This window comes from Equus asinus, chromosome 8 (genome assembly GCF_041296235.1).
Source record: "Equus asinus isolate D_3611 breed Donkey chromosome 8, EquAss-T2T_v2, whole genome shotgun sequence".
Lineage (NCBI taxonomy): Eukaryota > Metazoa > Chordata > Mammalia > Perissodactyla > Equidae > Equus > Equus asinus.
In genome coordinates, this window is record NC_091797.1 from 89,316,782 (window position 1) to 89,340,007 (window position 23,226).

At 48.1% G+C, this 23,226-nt stretch overlaps 1 protein-coding gene across 5 annotated transcripts in view; it reads left to right on the top strand.

The window, feature by feature from the left end:
* SEZ6L (seizure related 6 homolog like) overlaps positions 1 to 13,650 on the top strand; it is a 185,020-nt gene extending 171,370 nt beyond the window's left edge. For 2 of the 5 annotated variants that reach the window (XM_044775664.2, XM_044775661.2), the window contains exons 14-17: positions 4,432 to 4,464; positions 6,365 to 6,479; positions 7,720 to 7,822; positions 10,369 to 13,650. In XM_044775664.2, coding sequence (XP_044631599.2) covers positions 4,432 to 4,464; positions 6,365 to 6,479; positions 7,720 to 7,822; positions 10,369 to 10,398 — 281 coding nt within the window. In that variant the 3' untranslated portion in view covers positions 10,399 to 13,650. The remainder of the gene's footprint in view (positions 1 to 4,431; positions 4,465 to 6,364; positions 6,480 to 7,719; positions 7,823 to 10,368) is intronic. The other 3 variants (XM_044775662.2, XM_044775665.2, XM_044775663.2) reach the window with 2 other exon arrangements.
* The last annotated feature ends 9,576 nt before the right edge of the window (positions 13,651 to 23,226 follow it).

The following is a 23,226-nucleotide window of genomic DNA, read 5'->3' on the forward strand; positions in this document are numbered from 1 at the left end:
AACAGAAGCATGCAGTTTTACATTTCTACTTTGGAACTCATGACTCCAGTGGATCCCCAAATGCCTGATTCGTGAACTCCAGCTTTAACGCTTAAAAATACATTCCCAGTCAGCGTTTTTATTCTTAGGTATATGCACAAAATGATTGAAGACGGGTATTCAAACCGACGCTTGTACATCAACGTTCACAGCAGCATTAGTCACAAAAGATAGAAACAATCCAAATGTCCATCAACTGATGGATGGAGAGGCAGAATGTGGTGTATTTATATAAGGGAATACTATTCAGCCATAAAAAAGGAATGAAGTATTGACACATGGATACATCTCAAAAACATTATGCTGAGTGAAAGCAGCCAGACTCCAAAGATCACACATTCTATGAGTCTGTTTATAGGAAATATCCACAACAGGCAGATCCATAGGGACAGGAAGAAGATCACTGGTTTCCAAGGGCTGGGGGCAGGGAGGAGTAACTGCTTAATTGGTAAAGAGCTTCCTTTTGAGGTGATGAAAATGTTTTAGAACTAGATAGAGGTGATGGTTGCTCACCATTGTAAAGAAACAACGCCACTGAATTTAAACGGTTAATTTTATGTTATGTGAATTTTACCTATATAAAAAATATTTCTCCTGAATCATCCCATTGAAGCCTCATGACCATCCTCTGGGATAGGTGAGCCATCTTACCCATTTCACAGATGTGGAAGGAGAGGCTCAGAGAAGTTAAGTGACTTCCCCAAAGCCACACAGCTGGTATGAGACAAACCTAGGATTTAACCCCATCTCCTGATTGTAAATTCCCCACCTGTTCCACAGCGGGCCACCTGCAGGGCTGTCAGCCTCCAGCCAGCGGGTCACCCAGCATCGGAATCACCCAGAGTGTTCATTAGAATCACATTCTTCCATCTCCCCCAGATCTACGAAATCAGAATCACTGGGGGGCAGAACCCTGAAATAAGCATTTTAACCAGCTCTGAATCTCTTGTATGCACTTTGAATTTGAGAACCACTGAAGGCAGTGGTTTCCGAATAGGGGTTGTGAGCACAAATATATCCCTGGGCCCCTTCCGGGGAGATGCTGATTCACTGGATCCAGGGCAGGACCCGGGGAGCTGACTCAACTAGTAGCACAGGCGGGTCTCATGCGATCATCAGGCGAATGTGGGGAACACTGGCCTAAAGGATGCAACGTACTCTCCAGGTCTTCCTCCTCCCCGGCCGTGACTTTGACTAAGTCCAGCCCTGTGTCTGAGTCTGTTTCCCATAGCAGAGGAGGCCTGCCTTGTAGAACTGAAACACTGGGATGTTTTCCTAAGTAAAGAGTCCTGGAAACCCTCTGTTACATGGATGCTAACAGAAGTTAATTTGGTGTTGGGAACTTTTCTGCGTGGGGGAAAATCAGTAGGGTTTGTTTTTAAGAAAGCTATGTACATTAGGAGCCAGCCCCGGTGGCCTAGTGGTTAAGACTCGGCGCTCTCACCGCCACAGTCCGGGTTCATTTCCCAGTCAGGGGACCTCACCACTCGTCTGCCGGTTGCCACTCTGGTGGCTGCATGTTGCTGTGATGCTGAAAGCGATGCCACCGGTATTTCAAATACCAGCAGGGTCACCCACAGTGGACAGGTTTCAGCGGAGCTTCTAGACTAAGACAGACCAGGAAGAAGGACCTGCCCACCCACTTCTGAAAAAATTGGCCATGAAAACCGTGTGAACAGCAGCAGAGCATCGTCTGATAGAGCCCCGGAAGGTGAGAGGATGGCACAAAAAGACCGGGCAGGGGTCTGCTCTGCTGTCCACAGGGTGGCTGGGAGTCAGAACCAACTTCATGGCACTAACAACAAAGTAAAGATACCACAGAAGGGCCATTTTTGACTCTACACCTGATCTGCCCAGTGACTTTTTCAATTCTTTGTGGATTAGTGACAAAAGTATCTGCTGCCAGCCCCAGAAGAAATCAGAGTTGCAGACAAAACATTAGCGGTGCCTCCCTCTCTCCCTCCACGCCTTCCATTCCCCTGGGGAAGCCACACTCCTCCCCTGGGAGGGTCCAGTCTCACCGTCCCCTGGACGTGTTCAAACAGACACACTGGAAAGAAGGAGGGGGGTTGCTTGTCTTTAAAAAAAAGTTCATACCATACACTCCTCTGTGTGTTGCTTTTCAAACCCAATTGTCAGAGACATCTCCCAAGTTAGAAAAAAAAATGTGGAGCTCTGCCTTATCTTCTTCATTGCCGCCCATCATTCCACCCCGTGCTCGTATCCTAATGCATTCAGCCGTTCCTCCATGGGTGGATCTCCCAGTTCTTTCCCCGTTTCAGGTTTGTTTTGCCAAAAACATCCTTGCCCGTGTGTCCTTGGGTGCTGGCACTTTCCATCCTGTAGGACGGATTCTCCAAAGTGGGATGGACTGTGGGCAAAGACCTGTGGACGCCAAGTCTTTGTGAATGCTGCCAGATCGTTTCCCACAATTGCCTCCGTTCCTGTTTCTCCCGGTAATGTGTGAGAATGTCCTTTTCCCCACGTCCGCACCAGCACCGGATATTATCAATTTTTTTAATGCTGCCAGTCTGATAGGAAATGCAACTGCGATCAGAAAATACACAAATGACCAAAAAAAAAAAACCAAGAAAAAAGACGCTTATTTTTGCAGGTCGTTCCTGAAATCTCTATTTTCGATCTAAGATAGGTGAGCCCTTGAAACTCCCCAAGGTGAGTCGGCATCTGCCCCTCACTTTCTTCCTTGGATGTAGCAGAATTTCTAGCAGGAAGGGATCCTGGGACATCCTTGTACTTTCTCCCCTCGCCATTTCCTCTCCAAGACCCTGCAACTCTGTAAGGAAGTGATGTCACTTCCTCTTCTCAAAAAAGTGGGATCCATGGCTTTGTGGGGAGTGACTGAGCACCAGTGTAAGGCCACCTGACTGGGATGGAGGGGTCCCTCGCGCCAGCCTGGCTCTGCTGTGGACGACGGCATGACCTTGGATGAGCCACTCTCCCTCACTGACCTGGGTTCCCCTCTGTGTGAAATAATTGCCTGAGTTCTGTTCAGGGTTTCTAAAGGACAGTCAGTGGCTGGGCCAGCACATGAGAAAACTAGGGAGCCGGTGAGGTATGCAGAAGTCCGCCCCCAAGGATGCTACCCTGGCAGGTCCAGGAAATGGCAGGAAGCTGCATTTTAGCGTGTGCCCTAGGGGGCCACTGACCATGCTCCAAGGAACACAAGTTCAAGACCTCCTTTCGGTTCTAAGATTCGGTGGCAGTTCGTGCACTCCCAGACATGCCACCAAAGTCCAATCAGGTCTTGGATGGGACGCATCTGCCTCAATCTCTCCATTTTCCTGATGCCTCAGCTCCAGTGATGTCCGTGGCTAGTTAGTTAGATATTAAACTGGCTTTTCAACTGGTTTGGTTATCACCACTGGGTGATGATGAATGTCAGAGAGTAACTTTGACCAAAAGGCTAGTGAGGAGCTCCTGAAATGAGGTAGGACATGAACATGGCTAGGACTTGGGGACCACCCCCTCCCACGCCCTTATAATGCAGCCTGTTCATCTCAGCCCTCCACTCTGCGTTTTCGCATCCTTGAAACCCATCCGCGTGGGTAGATTTTTGTGCTCAGCTACCACGATGACTTTGATGCCAAAGCCTGAGGATGCCAGCCCCCGGCATCTAGCACTTCCAGAGACGTTTTACGGGGAATACAGGAAAATGAATGAATTCCAGAGAATTCTAGTCAACGGCAAAGAAGGAATGAAAGTCATTTTACGGGGACTATAAATCCTAGTCAAATAAGTATGGAATCAAAGCGAAATTAGAAAGGTTCCTATAAATACGTATTTCAAAGCAAGAAATCAGTTTCACCCCGGCTGGATTTTGGATTTTGTCTTGAGCCTCACAATTATCAGCACTTTGTACTATGTGGAAACAACGAATAGACTAGAACTACATAGAGGGGAAAAACGCAGAGGCAAAAGAAAGTCAAGCAGTCCGAGTTTAAATCCTGCCTCCATTACTTAGAAGCTGTGTGACGTCAGAGAAGTTGCTTCACTTCTCTGACCCTCTGTTTGCTCATCTGTAAAATGGGGATGATAATAGTATGGACCTAACAAGATTGTTGCGAGGGTTAAATGAGCAGATTTATATAAAGCTCTTGGCACAATATCTGACATAGGGTGAGTGTTCCGTGATCGCTCACTCTTGCTGTTGCTCTTGTTTCTTTCACGTCTGTCTCATCTTCTCTCAGGAGCTCAGGATGGGAATGTGTCCAGGCATTTCCTCTAATTCCAGTAGCCCAGGATAAATAAAAACACAGAATTAACTTCAGCAAAGTGTGGCACGGGCTTCTGCGCCTAATTTTTTTGGCTTCATTTCGTGCGAACAGAGTGAATTCACTTGACATTGATCAATGCTTGCAATTTCTCTTTCAGTTAATCAAGACAGCTTTGAACACGCTCTAGAAGGTGAGTTCCATAATGAAAAGACCAATAAATCAAGCCAATAGCAGAAAACAAGGGCGGGTCCTTGAACAACCTTATCCACGTGCTTAAAAAAAAATAAGTAAAAGTTCTGCCTTCACCCCGCTGAAGATAATTTCAAAACAAATGATATCGTAAAGAAAAAAATATCATTGAATTTGCAACTTATGGGTCCTAACTATGACTGAAAGGGATTTGATACCAGTTCTGTTCATGAGATAAGAAAATCTGAGGGTCCGTGTGCCTGAGAAGCCATAACTCTATTGTAAAAATTTCACCACGTGGTGCTACCTGGGGGAGCTAAGTCCAGTGACGTCTCACCCTCCGTGCTCAGCATCCTCCTGGTTTCGGGAGGGGAAGATCCATCCGGGGGATGCTCTGTAGTCTGCTTTCCCCCTCGGTCTTTCTCGTCCCCAAAATACTTGTCCCTGTACCACCTTGTTTTCTGTTCTCCTTTCAAGAGGAATTATCAAGTGAGATTCGTTAGTGTGCACTAGATGCTACATCCTATCCAGGACTTCTTTTTCTTTTTATTTTGTGGTTCCTTCCCTTTCCGGCCTCTCCCATACGAAGAACGTTCTGCCTTCTGTATAACCCCCGTTCAGTTTGGTACCAAACCTCTCACCCCAGCTGTGGTGTCAGAAAAAAATAAAATGGTTTTTTTTTCGATGTTTCGTTAAAAAAAAAAGTGGTGACCAATTCAGCAGTTTTTATTATTATTTTTGGAGCCATTTAGCTTTCTGACAATAAGGAATTCACTCAGAATCTGGGGCTATGGGCATTACATTTCATTAGTTGCTGTCCCCAGCAACAGGTGACATTTTAATCCAAGCGAGCAGAGCCAGGACTCAGAGGGAAGTGCAGGGGGGAGCACGTATCGGTCACTCCACTGGGAGAAGAGGGGGCATTTTGTGGTGTTGGTCTGTTCCGGCCACGCCCTTGCTGTCTTTTGCCAACCGCTGAACCATGAGAACGTGTCAGAGGCCTGGGTTGCTCAGAGGTTATGAGAGCCCCCGTAATGTTTTGTGCTCAGGCATTTATCGTGGGTCTTAGGGTCGATTTCTCAGACCCCACAGAGTGGCAGCTAGTGGGTTATAGGTTGGTAGACAGCCGAGCTCTGTTAGATGCGGCCACGGAGAATGGCAGAGGAAGCCTGGCGGCCGGGTGTCTCGAAGAGATGTGGGGGTCTCCCTTCCAGCCGTGCTGGGAAGACGCCCCCGGCTGCCACAAGAGCTGTCGTAGGTCTCGCGATTTCCACCAACCCCTGGAAGGTAGCGGAGGCTCCAGGTGAGGCCCCGAGGGTTACCTGAGGATGCGCAGCGTGGCCTCTGAGAATCCAAACCGGGTCTTCACAGTCAGGGTGTCATTGGGGTGGGCAGTACCGAGAACTGCCCCCGATGCCCAGCGCCCTCTCCTGGAGGGTCTGATTCAGCAACTCGGGGAGGCACCTGCCCGTCTGGGCGCAAGAAGCTCCCTCTTCTCCAGGGAATGTCAAGCAACTCAGCCTGCCCAGTTAGCACCTTGGGGATTTTCTCCAAGTCGTCCCCTGAACTGGATTTTAACCAGATTTCAACTCTACCCCTCCCCAAATCGGAACATAATATGATCAGGGTTAAATGAGTGTGATTCTCGGTAGCCCCTATGGCCGCCCCACCTAAGTATGGGTCTGGGCTCTGTCGCCAAGAACCAGCACCACGCCCTCTAGTCGCTGCCTCTTCCCCCTCTGGAGGTGGTTCTGCTGTGGCTCAGGCTCTGTGATGGCAGCTCTTTGAGTGGGTGCAGACCTGGGCGGGGGGCGGGGGGGGGGAGGGATGCTCACCTGGGAGCCAGGTACCGATGTGGGTTGTGCGTGTGGACATGAGGGCCTCACTGGCTTTGTGTTCAGTAGCAGAAGCGGCAGCCGAGACATCATTGGAAGGGGGCAATATGGCGCTTGCCATCTTCATCCCGGTCCTCATCATCTCCCTGCTGCTGGGCGGAGCCTACATTTATATCACCAGGTAGGGTCGGGGGCTGCCATGCGCTCAATGACCAGGGCCCTTGGGGGCTGGGCGTGTCACCTCTCTGAGCCTCACGGTCTCCACCTGCAGCTTGGGGACAGTGGCATTTGTGTGATTGTAGCTATGGGAGAAATTGTATATGGAGCACCTACCAACCTCGGGGGTAGACGGCTGAGCAGGCAGCAGCAAATAAGACAGACACCATCCCTGACCTCAAGGAGCTGTGGTTTAGTGGGAAAGACCGACATTTCCTATTGCCTGGCACACTGACGTTCTTTCCATCATCCAGTCACTTAATCGGCAAATGAATATTGACAACCTGATGTGGACCAGACTTGTCCCAGGTGTTGGGGAGCATAGAACCTGCCTTTAGTGAAGAAGGAAGATCTTCAGCCACAGCTTGGCTATTCACTAATTCGTTCAAATTCACCATTATTGAGCACCCACTGGTGTCGGGCAGTTTTCTGGGCTCTAGAAACATCATTGCGAACAAAACAGAAGGAAATCTTTGCCCTCGTGGGGCACAGGTTCTAATGGAGGGAATAGACGATAAGAAAAGTAGATAGTACATCAGAAGGTGATAAATTCAGGGAGAAAAAGAAAACCAGGAAGGGAGAAAAGGGGAGCTGGGGTGGGAGTGGTGGTTGCACTTTGAAGGGGGGAGGTAGAGGAGGCCCCCCTGAAAAATGACATTGAAGTAAGTACTTGAAAGCAATAATGAGTAAACTATGCAAATACCTGGGAGAGGAGGATTCCAGGCAGAGAAACAGCATGTGCAAAGCCCTGAGGCAGGCAGTTTCCTAAGATAAATTGTCTGTGGCCTCCTGGAGCACACAGTCTAGTGGCGGGGAGGGAAAAAGTACACAGTAAATTATAACACACTATGATAAACACAGTGAAGGAAGGAGATGGAGTGTGGGAAGAGAGGCACTGCCTTTGAATAGGTGGTGAGGGAAGGTTGCTTTGAGGCACCATGGTATATAGTAGGTGCTCCATAAATGCTCCTTATTCTTGTGGTTGCTCTTTGCATTAAAGAGGTATCAAGACTCTAGTTATCACTGACTGGATTAGAAGTTGAGGGCAATTATGATTCACCCGTCGCCCTGCTTGTATTCTTAGCTGCAAGAGGCTGCTTCCACACATCCTCATTGTCTTTTGCGGAGGTGCCGGTGCTCAGGAAGTGGCACCAGCTGTCCCCATTCGCTCTCGTAATGTGTCTCCCTTATCATCTCTTCTCCAGATGTCGCTATTACTCCAACCTGCGCCTGCCCCTGATGTACTCGCACCCCTACAGCCAGATCACCGTGGAAACCGAGTTTGACAACCCCATCTATGAGACAGGGGTGAGTGGGTCTGTCGTCTCTCCCCACGCCTCCCCCTTCACCTGCTCTGAACTCACCGACATCAAAACTGAACGTCGGATTTCCTTTTGCTCATGATGCCGCTGGCAGAAAGGCGCGGCCAGTGGTGCAGTCTCATCCCCACCATGACCTCTCTTGAGATGACGACTAGGAGAACACAGCTCGCTTTGCGAGCCGATGACAAGCCTGCAACGCTGTTCACTCTTGGCAGAAGGACCACAGGAAGAAGGGGCTGCATCAAAGACCCACAGAGAGACGGCTGAGATGGGTCACAGCCCACCGGTGACCTGGTGGCAGTGGCATCCTTCCCACACATCTTCCTGAACTCGAGTCCTTATTGAGCGGCAGTGTGCAACGTTCCTACACATCAGAGTGGCCAGCCTTGTGCTGGGTACTAAGGCCACCATCATGAACCAAATAGACACAGTCCTGCCATTAATGAGCATATAGTCTTGCAAAGCAGACAGATATCAATAATAATAATATGGACATGAGCCGGGCACCTTAAACACATAATGACTTTGAATTTTTGCAACTCTTTGTGATAGATCCTACAGTTACCTCTGGTTGACTTATGAGGACATTGAGGTTCAGAGAGAGGAAAAAATTATTTGGCCAAGGTTGCACACAGCCAAAAGGCACAACCCAGAGCCAGGATGCAACCTCTGCCTGATGCCATTAATCGTTACACTGTCCTGCCTCCCCTTGAACCTCAGTCATATATGCCAAGGAATATCTTGATTATAACAAATCATAATTCTTAAGAACGATGAAAGAAATTAGACAGGATGCTATCAGTGTTTGATGGGGACATTTGGGGGGGGAGGAAGGTGACTTTGAAAAAGTGATAGTACAGCTGGGATACATAAAGTGGGTAGAACTTAGACAGTAGTTAAAGAAGATTGCAGGCAGAAGGGAGAGCATGTGCAAAGGCCCAGAGGCACATGTGAGGAACCAAAAGTCCGTCATTACTTTGCAAAACCACAACCCTTCAAATTCACTGTGTAGTGGTGTGCAATCATCTCCCATGTTTGGGGGCATAAACTTGGCTTGTTCCCTATCTCTGTTAACCCTCACCCCCACTTCCACCCTTCCTTCTTCCTTCCTTCTTTAGTTATCTATTAATGTGTAACAATGTAATAATTGAAATTTAGGAATCTAAAATAACACACGCTTATTATCTCATAGATTCTGTAGGTCAGGAGTCCAGGCACAGCTTAGCTGGGTCCCCGGCCTCAGGGCTCACAAGTACAACTGAGGTGTCAGCCGGGGCCGCAGTCTCATCTGAGGCCCAACTGGGGAAGGATCCACTTCCAAGCTCACCTGGATGTTGCCGGCATCCAGTTCTCTGCAGGTTGTTGGACTGAGGACCTCAGTTTCTTGCAGGATGTCATCTAGAGGACGTCCTCTGCTCCTTTCCACGTGCCACTCTCTGTAGAACAGTCACAACCTGCCAGCTTGCTCCTTCAAAGCCAGTGAGAGAGACAGAGTCTCGCCACAGGACGGAAGTCACAATCCTACATGATAGGAATGTGGACATGGCATCCCCGCCCCTTTGCTGTATTCTCTTGCTTAGAAGCAAATCGCAGGTCCTGCCCACACTTAAGGGGAGGGGATCATACAAGAATGTGAATGCCAGGAGGTGGGGATCATGGGCACCACCTTAGAGGCTGCCCACCACACTCCCAACCACCAGGAAGCATGACCATGGCTGCTAATCCGTGTTGACCCAGTGGGATCCACAGACCTCCTTTAAAGCATGTCCCAGTGACCTCCTCAGGGGCCACGGCCAAGCCTAGGACTTCTTACCTCCCTGCTCCTCTGCCCCAGGGGCCTGGAGTATATTACGCACACTCCATGAATCTTGGAGAAATTGAACTGGTTGCTACCCATATGCTGTAGGCATTTCAGATATGACCCTGTAAGAAGAGGTCATATGTTATTTTATATTTTATGTAGCCTGTTTCCAAACCCTAAAATAAGGTTAAGCTGGTGAAGAACAGCACTTTAGAAACTAGACCTTATTAATACTTATTGGTATAGCGTATCAGTTACCCAGCACTAGAATAATGCAGAGTAACAAACAATCCCAAAACTCAGTCGCTCAAAGCAACCCATGTTAATTTGCTCATCAGTCTGCGGGGCAGTGTTTTCAGCTAGTTCCAGGCAGTGCTCGCTCACAGCTGGGATTGGCTAGTTGTTGGCTGGGTAAATCGGCTGTGCTACTCGGCCGTGCTCTCCACGTCCTGCACCTTCTCGCTGCGACTAAAGGCCACAAGGGGCGCTCTGCTCCTGGTGACGGTGGAAGGGCAGGATGCAAGCAGAAACACACAAGCACTTTTGAAGCCCCTCTTGTGACCCATTTTCTTATAATCCGTTATCAAAAGCAAGGCAGGGTCAGAGTGGAAGGACACTGCAGAGTCACCTGCCCAATGCTGTGGACGCAAGGAGGGGTGCAGGACTGGAACCACTGATGTGTCACTCTGCCACACAAGGGTTTCACAGGTCTGTGCTTCTCTCTCTTGCAGGAGACCAGAGAGTATGAAGTTTCCATCTAAACAGAGCTCCACTTGAGAAGGGCACTTACAGATCTGAACTCAACCACGACCTCCTCAAGCAACTCATCCAGAGACCATGTGGCGTTGGATCGAAACCCCAGAGTGTCGGCTGTCTTCTCTTTAGACTCTTTACGGAAGAGTTACTGTTTTCTTCACTGTATTTATTATATTTAAAATTGAAATGGGTGTGGTTGGATGTATTGCAGCTGCGGCCAAATTCACGTGACGAGATCGATTCTGGAGGCAGGCGGAGGACCTGCAAATGGCAGACACAGCAGCAGAGGGAAAAAAACAGAAGCAGGTTGAGTTCCTCCCGTCAGCCAGGCCGTGCTACGGCTGCATCAGACTGCATGCATCCTCGGGAGCCAGGCCCACGGTGTCTTTAGTGCAAATCTAAGTTGCAAGATTAGGTTGGAAAGGGTGTTTTTTGTTGGGTTAACTTGGGTTGGGATTTAGCATGGAGACATAAACAGGTCCACTCCGAAACACATCCTGGGTTTGCTCTTCCAATTTTCCCAGCTTCTAAAAGGTCCTCCCACCTACTCTCCCTCCCTTCCATGCTCTTTCTGGAGGCAGCAAAAAGGTTACATAAACAATTCCTGTTCCCACCCTGGCCTCACTGGATGCTGGCAAAATCAGAAACTGTTTTCTCTCTATAAAGGTGACAAATGACCAAGGAAAGTTTTCAGAGAAGATGGGAGATGTGAGAGTTCTGGTGAAGAACTGGATGAGGGGGGGACATTGGGTGAGGGACTGGAGTTAAAATGTTCTTTTCTTTGACACCCCTTCAACGGTGAAAGAGCAGACAATTTATGCTACAAGTGCCAGAATCGGTCACCTCGTTCAGCAAGGCCACCCTCAAGTCGTGACAATAGATCCACGGGCTTCAGAGGCATGGGCAGCGTCACCCATATAAGTTATAAGGGTTTATGTTGGGGATGGGGGTGCCATGTGGAATCCAGGGGTGAGCTCTGTATTTATCCTGGGGTGCTGAAATGCCTGAGCCCTCAAAATAGGGCAGGTTCAAGTGCACAAGCCACAGACAAACTTCAGAATAGATTTGCAATCAAGTATTTCGGGGGCGGGAGGGTCCTAGGAGGAGAAGCCCACAGCTCTGCCCAGAGGTTGGACGATGGGGTGAATGCTGGGGGAGCAGGGGTTTAAAACCACAGGAAACCACACAACAGAACCTGCATCACGATGCCGATGGGACACCAGTGAGGAGAGAAGGAGGGATTTGGGGCCAGGACAGGATTCATAGCACTTCCTTCATCACATGAGCATCCTGATATTTTATCGGGGTCCTTTCACCCCAACTCAGTGGGATTGGGGAGTATGTGACTTTCTGGAAGATTCTTTTCCAAGTCAGGTATAAAGAAAAGTGGGGTGGGAGGGTGCCTGGAAGGAATAGCACGTGTGAGGCAGATACCGCCCCCCAACCAGGGGGCCATCACCTCCCTAGCGACACCGATGGCTCAGAGCCCTCTTTGGCGCCCTCCCATGCTCTCTGGAATTAAGTGTGCTGGCTTTCAAACAAGAAAAGACCTTTCTGGCTGCCATGCCTCGGGGAGAGTGGCTAGGCCTTCATCTTTTAGGAGCTTGTTTAGGAAACATCTGGAGCAGGATAGGGCAGTTGGCTTTGCACACAGACACATACATACCCTCCTCCTAACCCAGAGCTCAGACCTCCATCCTGGGGGGTCTGAAGTCTGAATATTTTCCTTCTGCCGGAAAAGCATCCTGTCTATATGCCCCTTAAGGCATGCATTTGTGGCGCATGGCAAGAGATAACTAAAGGCTGCTTTTCCAGGCACTCAAAGCCCACCCCATTTTATGGAAGACCCAGAGGAGGAGCGTTCCAGACTGTTAGTAAGCAATGCCGTGTTTGGAAGAGACCAACAATACAATTAACGCAACCCTTTTTGTAAAAGCAGAATCCAATTTTTGCTTTTATTTCTATCTGATGTTTATCTAACTCCAACCACGGGTCATTTGGAATGAAGAACTCTAGTCATGATATTTGATTTTAGAACAGACTATGGTTATGTGAAAACTAAACGTTTGCCTTTCGTAAAGACTGACGAGATATAAAATCTTTATTTTAACCCTACTCCCTGAAACTGGCCAGGCCATGGCCCAGGAATTCATATTGGCTGTTGGAGGGAGAGAAAAGCTGTTGATTTTTTTTTCAGGATACCAATGTCTTACTTCTGTCTTAGTAATGCAGCCCCCGTAACCATGTTTTAAAAGTTTATTTTAGCCTAAAGACGGATCGTGCGAGCTCGACAACGTCCAGTGTGATTGAAAAGACAGGTCGGTGTCTATCTTTCTTTTTAAAATATCTGAATGTGTATTTGTAAAATGTAAAGGTTAAAAAATTAATAATAATAGTGCCAAAAATGTACCGGGCATCTCATTTCAGTCCATACATGTCTGTTTTTATAAGCTCGATATTAAAACCCATTGGGATTAAATATTTTTGAACAGGATACAACCTTGAGAAACTCAAGAATGGACTGATCCTTCTTCCCACAAGCCGCTCTTTGTTTTTAAAACAGTGGGGAACTACGTTTACAGAGATTTCGACCTTCCAAGAATGCATGTGATGGCATGTGTTACATGCTCCTTTGTGTCAGCTGTATCTGTCAGCTACCGCCCAGTGCTTTAAAAATGCACACACTCAACCCTCTCCAGCTTGGAGCTCATCCTTTTGGGTTTTCTTTTGAGGGGGTGGGCAGAAGGGGTGGAATTATTTAGCCAACATAACTATTCCGGTCGCTACTTGATGGCGATGCTTACTTAGCTCCATTGACATGCTTGAAATATGGTCTTTCGAAGCCAGATCCTTGGAGAACTTGGAACTTCAGGCTGAAAGCTGTGGGAACTGCCAACCAGCCCAGCAGGAAGTACAGTGACTACATCATCAGGATGGTTGTATAAGCAGCAGTGACTAGCAAATATATGGGTATATTTAGGCTGAGGCACGAGCCTTGGGCGAAAATGACCTTCTCTTGGGGCAAATCCAAGGGGATGACTTTCCTGTGCCCTCGGGTGGGCATGGAGGGTCCCTCGAGGTCAGATACCGTGGAGTCGTTCAGCATCTCTGAAGGGAAGCTTTCTCCTGGGAAATTTTCATTTTCATTTTATCCCCAAACGGAATAAAAAGCAAAACGAACTTTCTAAGCTAGAATAATGAAATGAAGTCATTTTCCACTTTGTATATATTGATGCTAATAAAACAAATGAAAAAGAGTCAACTCTATGGGGTTTTTGTTACAAACACTCCAGGATGGCACGCAGTGGAATATTTCCAGTTGCTGGGGATTGGGATGGGGTAACACCTACTGACACTTTGAATGCCAGGACGGGACTGCCACCTCTGGGATGGTTCCAGGAACACTGAGGGAGTGTTTGGAATAAGATTGATCTACTGCCAACATCAGACGTACCACTATCTTCCCCATCCTGGTCAGCTCAGGCTGCCATAACGAAGTACCACAGACAGGGTGGCTGGAACAGCAGACATTTATTCTCAAAGTTCCAGAAGCTGGGAAGCCCAAGATCAGGGTGCTGGCCAGTTTAGTTCCTGGTGAGGTCTCTTTTCCTGGCTTTCAGGTTGCCTTCATGCTGGGTCCTCGTATGGCAGAAAGAGAGATTTCTCTTCCTCTCAAAAGGCCACACTTCCGTCAGATTAGGGCCCCACTCTTATGACCTCATTTAACCTTAATTAACTCCTAAAGGCCCTATCTCCAAATACAGTCACAATGGGGGTCAGGGTTTCAATATGTGAATTTGAGGGGACACAATTCAGTCCATAGCATTCCATCCAAGCCCCCCAAAATTCATGTCCTTCTTGCACACAAAATACATTCATTCCATCCCGATGGCCCCCAAAGTCTTAATTCATTCCAGCATCTACTCTAAAGTCTAAAGCCCAAGGTCTCGTCTAACATCATCTAAGGCAGGTATGAAGGAGACTGGAGGTTCCGTTCGTCCTGAGGCAAATGCCTCTCCAGCTGTGAACCTGCGACACCAAACAAGTTATGTCCTTCCCAAATACGATGGTGGGACAGGGATAGGATGGGCATTCCCATTCAGAAAGAGAGAAATTGCAGACAAAAAAGGGGCGATGGGTCCCAAGTAAGTCCAAAACCTAGCAAAGCAAGTTCCATTGGATCTTCAAGCTCGAGAAGAATCCTCTTTGGTTCGATGCTCTACCCTACGGGTCCACTGGGGTGGCAGAGTCACCCCCAAGGCTCTGGAGGGGCAGCCCTATGCACGCAGCTCTCTTCAAGGGTGGCCTCATCCCTGAGGCGCCAGGTGGGGACATTCTGACAGAAAACAGAGACACGGCCCCATCTTTTGAAACCAAGGAGGAAACAGCCTTGCTCGCTGGACCTTCAGGGTCACCGTTCTGTTTCCTTGGAGAGGAGCGCATCTTCACAGCTGGATAGCTCCGTGGTCAGATCCTGTAGAGTCCAAGAAGACCAACAGCCCTCCCTCCTTGAGTGCCACCGTCTCTGTCCCCTTCTGATAACAACCCCACCTCTATTCCAAGTTTCTGCTGAGATGGTTTATTAAATCCATGGTCTCTCGATCAAATGGTCTTTCAGCCACACCCTCAACGTTCTCTTCAGATCGAGCGTCCTCATTTTTTGCAATATGGATGGGCTGAGAATTTCTCAAATCTTCAAGTTCTGGTTCCTGTTTGCTCAACAATTCCTTCTTACATTCGTCTCTCTCCTTTTGCATTTTACTATAAGCCATTAGGAGGAAACAACCACTCCTCCAACACTGTGCTTTGAAGTCTCCTCAGTGAAATATCCCATTTCATCGCTCACAAATTCTACTTTCTATAAAACACTAGAACACAGTTTATCCAAGTTCTTTGCCACCTTATAACAAAGATCACCTTTCCTCCAGTGTCCAGTAACATGTTCCTCATTTCTGTCTGGGACCTCGCCAGAATGATCTTCAATGTCCATATTTCTGGCAACATTCTGTTCATTGCAATGTAGGCTTTTTCTAACATGCGCTTCAAAACTCCCCCAGCCAGTTCCAAAGCCATTTCTATATTTCCAGGTTTTTAGGAAAGCATCCTCTTACTTCTTAGTACCAAAATCTGCATTAGTCAGAGTTCTCCAGAGAAACAGAACCAATAGGACGTACATATAAAAAGATTTGTTTTAAGGAAATGGCTCATGCAATTATGGAGATTGAGAAGTCTCAAGATCTGTAGTCAGCAAGCTGGAGACCCAGGAGAGCTGATGTGAGGTTCCAGTCTGAGTCAGAGGACCTAAGAATGAGGACAATCAATGGTGCAAGCTTCAGTCCAAAAGCTGGCAAGCTTCAGACACAAGAAGAGTCATGTTCTAGTTTGAGTTTGAAGGCTGGAAGAGACCAGTGTCCCAGCTCAAAGCAGTCAGGCAGCAGGAGAAATTTGCTCTTACTCATGGAGAGTCAGCCTTTGCTCTATTCACACTTCAACTGATTGGACAAGGCTCACCCACATTAGGGAGGGCACTCTGCTTGACTCAGTCTACTGATTCAAATATTAATCTCACCCAAAAACCCCATCACAGGCACACCCAGCATAATGTTTGACAAAATATCTGAGAACCCTATGGCCCAGTCAAGTTGACACATAAAATTAATCATCACATCTCCAAAAGCCCTATCAATGCAATGGGACCCCCCCCCCCCACAAGGAGCAGGTGAGCCAGGACACCCATGCTAAAGTCTTGCAATGCCATTGTTATTTCTCAGTGAGAAATGGAGAAATATTTTCACATCTCAGGACATAGGCAGATCTGACTTAACCTAGTGTCTTAGGTTGAGCTTCCCAGAAGCAAATGTTAAGACAAGGATTCAAGTGCAATAATTTATTTGTCAGGTGATCCCACAGAATACCCAAAGGAGAGGGAGGAAGTAAGATTGGGAAGGGAAAAAAGCCAATAAAAAAATGCAGGCGCCAAGCAGGGTACTCCTGGGGACAACTGGGGCTCCGTCCCGCTGGGTAATTCTGGGAAACAGTGAAGAACAAGCCTCTGAGTGGGTCCACCTGCGGGTCGAGGGAGCTGGGGTATTTATCCACCAATTCCCAACCGTCATTGATTAAGGGATGTGTTTAATGCGCCCTCTGGTGGCCACATGGGGGATCCACTCCAAAGCTTAGGTAATTCTCAAGACTGAGGGATCCAAGTTGGCCCTTTATCTCAGGGACATCTCACAACAAACGGAGAAGGGGCTGGGGGAGGGGCGCGTGGGGAAGCATCCCGGGTGGATGGGGGGCGTGCTTCTTCCCTGAAGGTGTCCAATAACTTCCGTTATAAGACAGACGCGTGGGCTTCCAGAAGGTCCCCTGGGGAGAAGCTTCATCGGCGGAAGTCAGGCAGCTGGCAGGACCAGGGTGGACCTGAACCATTCATGGGCCTGTCACTCAATCAGTTCCAGAACAGAGATCCCGAGGAAGGACAGACAGAGTGAGGAAAGAAGATGGAAAGGTCAGAGTGTGTCCCGGAGGCCTTCAGAAACCACGAGCCTGTTCCCCAGGCCTGGCCGCCCTGCAAGCTCAGAACAAGAGTGGAGAAGCAGAGTTTCCTTGAAGACCAGAAGCCCCTCTCCCTGGAGATGTGCTGCAGACGAACTTAGCAGGATGGACAGGCCCGGAGAGAGAGAGAGCCATAAAGAAGTGGCCAGAAAGATTCCTGCCGGGATAATATAGTAATAATAATAACAGTTGTTTTTGTTTGGTTTTGTTTTCTACACTTTAAATATGCTTTTTATTTCAGGATGGGTTTAGATTTCCTAGTTATTTGAAGCACTTTAATATCTCATTCACTCCTGTGAGTAAAGAAACTATTAGTATTCTCCTTTTACACGTGTGGCGTCTGAGGCTCAGAGAGGGTAAGTCACCAGCTCAAGTTCACACAGCTGGTACCAAGGGAATGGGACCCAGGAGGTCGGTGTCCAGGGTAGGAATGACTGAAGGCCAGCCTGAGCAGTGCCACCTCCTCCCAGGACAAAGCAGGGTCTTTTGGACATGGACGCCCTGAGCACAGGGGCTCTGCCTTATCCAGCTTCTGTCCCAGTTGGTGTTTGCCTGGGTTTAGCAGTCGCTAAGAGCAGGAACTGTGAGTTTGGATCTTGACTTGATCACTACTTAGCAGCTTATTGGGGTGAGGGGCCCAGGTTGGGGGAAAATGCCTTCCTACATCACTGTGGAGGTCCCCAATATGGGGTTTCTACATCCCTACAGGAAGGAAGGAGGAAAAGTTACTAACTGTTCTAAATGTCGGGGCTGGCCTGGTGGCGTAGTGGTTAAGTTCGCATGCTCCACTTCTGTGGCCTGGGTTTCACCAATTCAGATCCCAGGCACAGACCTACACACCGCTCATCAAGCCATGCTGTGACAGCATCCCATGTACAATATAGAGGAAGATGGGTACAGATGTTAGCTCAGGGCCAATCTTCCTCACCAAAAAAAGAAAGAAAGAAAGAAACACTAAGTGTCCTGCATGAGATAGAATGTTGAGGCAGACATGAAGAAGTCCACGTTCAAGATCTGTTTCCCTTCTCTTTGCTAATAGACCCCTCTTTTGTTCAGAGCAACAAGGAACTCATCCTCAAAAAATGGGTCACACTTGGTTTCAATTGTGAGCATCCTCGTACTCATTTTCCCAGCCTCCTATGCTTCCAGGGTTGATGTTCTGACCCCTTCTGGTCAGTGAGCCTTAGCAGAAGCTGGCTTGGTGTGTGTGTTTGGGGGAAGAGGAAAGGATTGGGAGATGCTCTACGAAAGTGGTTGTTTTCCAGTAAAAGGGGAGTGACAAAGCTGCTACAGCACCAGCACCTCCCCCTTTCCTCCTACTGATACCAGCCCTGATATCGGTTTCCCTACATTAAACCCAGCATATACGGGATTAAAACCAAAGCACTCATTCCCTGATTACTCCCTGGCTTCCTGGCTCCAGAATCCACTATCAGCCATGGAGACAAACAGCCAAGGACAGCCACCTGGATGCACTATCTCCTCCCTGAAAAGAGATACAGGCTGGTGGGAAAGGTGCTGACCAGCAAGGTCAAGGGCTCCATCCTCTCTGCAAGTGTCTCAAGGCCAAACACAGGCTGGTGGGAAAGCTCCGACCAACAAGGCCATATGCTCCCCCTCCCCTACCTAAATAAAAACCTACCCCAAATAAAAACCTTTCCTTTTAGCTTTGGATTTCAGCGTGAGCTGCTCTCTCTCCTTGCTCAGTGCTGTGCAATAATAAAATTCCTGCTTTTTCCACCACACCCGGTGTCAGAGACTGGCTTGCTGCACAACGGGTGAGCGAACTCACATCAGGTTCGGTATCACTACCTTGAACCTGGTTGTGATGCCTCGTGACTTCAGCAGACATCTCGCACCAGAAGTGTCCAGCACGAGGACAGAAGCAATACATGAGCATGTGCTGCTTGAGGAGGGGGAGTGGGTAGAAAACCTCGGTGTCTGATGATGCCAACGGCCACCCACCTGACACTAACATAGAACAGGCTGATTCAGGAAACCAGCTCCAGAGACCGTGATATGGAGGTGATGCTTCCACGTGTTCTGCAACAGTATAAACAGAGAGATTACTTCATCAAAGTGGAAACTGAAAACAAAGAAAAGCTATGAATGTCATTTTCTGGAAAGTTCTACCAACTTTTCAGATCTTGTGCCCCCCACCAATGTCCCATTCTAAGTTTCTCACCCTCCCTCCCTTCTTCCCTTCTCTCTCTCCTTCTGTCTCACATTATGCCTCTGTCGAAGATTTACTAATCTGGGGGCTGGCCCTGTGGCCAAGTGGTTAAGTCTGCGCACTCCGCTTCAACAGTTCGAATCCTGGGTGTGGACATGGCACCGCTCATCAAGCCACGCTGAGGCGGCGTCCCACATGCCACAACTGGAAGGACCCACAACTAAAAATACACAACTATGTACCGGGGGGCTTTAGGAGAAAAAGGAAAAATAAAAAATCTTAAAAAAAAAAATAGTTTCAACATGTATTTCATGGCTTAAAAGTTTTAAAGACTTAGTTTTTATTTCCTTACATTTCCAGTATAAGCTTTTATTTGCACCAAACTAAGATATCACCACTCCAAAACATGCTATGAATACTGCTGTTGGCGATATTGTTGCCTGGCACCTTGGAGGCACTCAAACATTTGTTAAAGAAATGACTATCAGCCAACAGAGAAGCCCAAGGTGTGGTCAGTGTCCCGGGCGTGCTGGGTCCCCTTTAAACCACCAGATGGCATCCTCAGCATGGCTTATTCGAGGGTCTTTCTAATCCTAAAGAAACACCATCAACTTCATTTCCTCACGAGGGTTATTTTCTCTGGACGAAGTCATCTGATGAAATGGGTTGTTTCCGATACAACAGAATCAGATCTGGAGAATTAGTGGATGGCTCTTCTCTCTTGCCAGAGAAGGAGAAACCAGCGTCATCCTTGCATGAAACAGACCCAGGCTGAGTGTGTTACTGACAAAAATGTGGGCTTGCCTTGGACCCAGGGGACATCTATGTAGCCTTCAACAGGAGTACCGCTCCTAGTCCACAAAAGGTTTGAAAAGAATCGAACTTTTACTGATGTTCTCTCAAGGGAACCAAGTGGGAGGCATATTATAAGGCATATCGCCCAGGGACATTTGTTTAAAATTCTCTGTACTCAATTCTGTCCCCAAGAGTCACATTCCTGGGGACCTGCTCCAGTCTCTGCCCCTCCCCCAAACCCCAGGGCTCTCCCAGTAACAGAGCCGTGGCCCCTGCTCACTGTCCCCACCCCTTACCACCGCCATCTTACCTTCTGCCACACAGGGTTGCCAAATTTGGAAAATAAAAATATAGGACACCCAGTTAAATTTGAAAATCAGATTTAAAAAAACACATAAATCTATAGTATAAGGAAGTCCTAACTCTGTGGTTATGTGCTACCGTCTGGTCAATCAGAGGTTCCATGATTCATTCAGAGCTGGTCACAGGACCCGAGCTGGGAACGTGGAATATTTAGGACACACTAATGCTAAAAATTATTGTTCCTTTATCTGAAATTCAAATTTAACTGGGCATTGTACCAACCCTACCTCCTTCTTACATAAAAGCAATGTATGCCTTTTCATTTCCCTATCCCAAAATCTACACGACCTTCCATGGTCCCCAACTTTCTTAGAAGGCAGGGTTAGCAGACAGTGTAGAGTCTAGCATTTTGAGGTTGTTCACAAATGCAACGTATTTATTTCCCTCTTCACATCTGGTTTTATTGCATGTGAAATACATACACGTATTGAAATGGCACATGCTGATTATAACATTTCAAGCAACACACTGGACTAGTAAGCAAGGAGCAACCTTTCTCAAATCTCTAGTCCCACCCGCATCCTTGAAACATTGCTTACTGCTTGGTGGGTATCATTCCACACCATTTCCTTTGCTCCTAAGAACACATCGGAGAGATTTTGTTTTTCTCCAAAGAAATCATTCTGCACTTTGCTTTCTCCCCCCATCTATATATAGAGAGAGGAATGGGGGCGGGGAGAGAGAGAGAAAGAGAGAGAGACCGTGTATCTCTCCCGGACATTTCGTCAGGTCGTTACACAAAGCTGCAACCCGTCCTCCCAAAGCAGAGCTATAATCTGTGGTGTGCTGCGTCACAATTTATTCCATCTCTCCCACAAGAATACAAGGCTCCCAGGGTAAGGACTTTTGTATACAAGGTTGTTGATTGCAGCAGAGTTTGCTGTGTCAAAAAGGCGAAAAAAATGGGAAGGACGATCGGTAGGGAACCATTGTGCGTATTTATCTCAAAAGACTCTAGGATTCCTCTTTTCTTATCAGGCTAAGCTAGAGCGCTCCGGGATCCCGCCAGGAGGGACACTCTGCTTTTCCCTGGCCCTCTTCTTCTCAAAGGATGTACGAAGCCTCACTCTGCCCGGCCCCCGTGTCCCTCCGCGGTCCTTCCCTCCTGACTTTCAACTATCTTCTGATGGAGAATTTCCTGAGAGGTTTATATCATTGAAACAATTTCACCAAATAACAATGAAAGGGCCATACGTCATGGCCAAGTAATTGTATGTCTCTTTAGGAAGACTGTGGTACATTTTGGCCTAGATCCTATTTGCCAAAAGGAGGGTCCCTTTTTTAGGTTGGGCGCTCCCCATGCCAGTTGTCATGGAAATCTACGACCCCTTCTCTTGGTAACGGCTCCCCAGTTTCCCTTTGGGGACCCACCGAGAGAGGCTTTCAGTCCACGTACCGGAGTGGAAGACCCTACCTCCTGATGCTCTGAGAACATGACCAGATCTGGCCGATCAGAGATCCCATGATCAGCTCGGAGATAGTCACATGACCCAAGCTGGGCCAGTGGGAAACTGGCTCACTCTTTCTGCAGGAGTTGCCAGGCTGCTGGAGGTACACCTGGACCTGCCACGTGGGACGTGCCTGTCTGTAAGTGAAAATAACAGCAAGGGAAAAAAAAGCCCAGAAATGGGAAAAGACAGATTCCTGGTGACATCATTGGGGCGCTTGGATCCAACTGGGCTGAAAGTCAGACCTACCACTTCTTGCCTTGGCAAACATTTGAACCAAACCTTCTCTTTGGGATGAAGGCAATTTGAGTCGGGTCTCTGTCCCTTAAAACTGACGCGTTACTAATAGAACATTATCTGTATTTCAGGTACTTGAGAAAATATATCCTGTGTACATGTCCCCTCCCCTCACACACAGCTGTTAAGAATTCAGCTGTACTCACAAAACATCTATAGTCATCTGAAAAATTATAACATTTATGTAATGCACAGACGGTTCTAAACTAGCAATAACTCTGATCCCCCTAAGAGTTCAAGACTCACACGTAAGAATCAAATACCCTGTGTCAGTGGTTTACAGGGCACCTGCAAGTGCCAGAGAGCCATACCTGGGAGCAGCCCTCCGCCACAGAAGGATGGAGCTGCGGATAAACATCCCAGCTCCCATTTCCTTGAGAGCGACAACGCTTTGGCACATTCCACTCTGACTTCAGCGCTTCCAGTGGGGTCGAACTTGCCCACAGGGCTCAATAACATACTTTTTGTTGACTCCCTTCCTTTCGGAGCCTGATTTTCTCATCTACCTTCTCTGATACTTTCTGGTTCCACCTCCCAAACAACCACCGCTAGTGGAATCTCAACTCAGGGTCTGCTTCTGGAAAGCCCCAACCAGGAAAGCTACATTCCTACTCGGGAGAACCAGGGCCCACCCCCACCCCTGTTCCAGAGGACTCGACACACCCATCAGGGGGCGCTCCCTGCAGAGCAACCTGACGTGGCGTTTAGCGACTTTCTTCAAAAAACGAGCCAAATTTACAAACCCTGTAACTCCTTGCATCTCATGCTCTGATCGCGCATCAGAGGCTGACTTTCCGAACTCTTCTCAGGCTGTGCTTTGGGGGGCAAGATTGATCACTTCCTGCCACTTCTGTCCTTACCCCCAGTGTGTGCAACCTCATGCGTTTACTGGGACAGCTTCCTGCTGTTTTCATCCACCTTCCCTTTTCCTGGCTCTGCTCTGTCAGTAGAAGTCTGAAGCAGATGCTCCCTCCCCACCCGCTGAGCCTCACTTTCTGTCTCCTGCCCCATTTCGAAGAGAAATAGCAATGGAATGGGCTGACGGTGAAGAGTGAGGGCTGCAGACAGGCAGGCCTGGCTCCAACACTTAACAGCCCTGGGACTTCAGCCAGTGGCCTCAGTTTCTTCATCTGTGAAACAGGGCTGATAATAACAACTACTCTGCCTAGTGATTAGTGAGAATGAAGTGAAATAATGCAGGT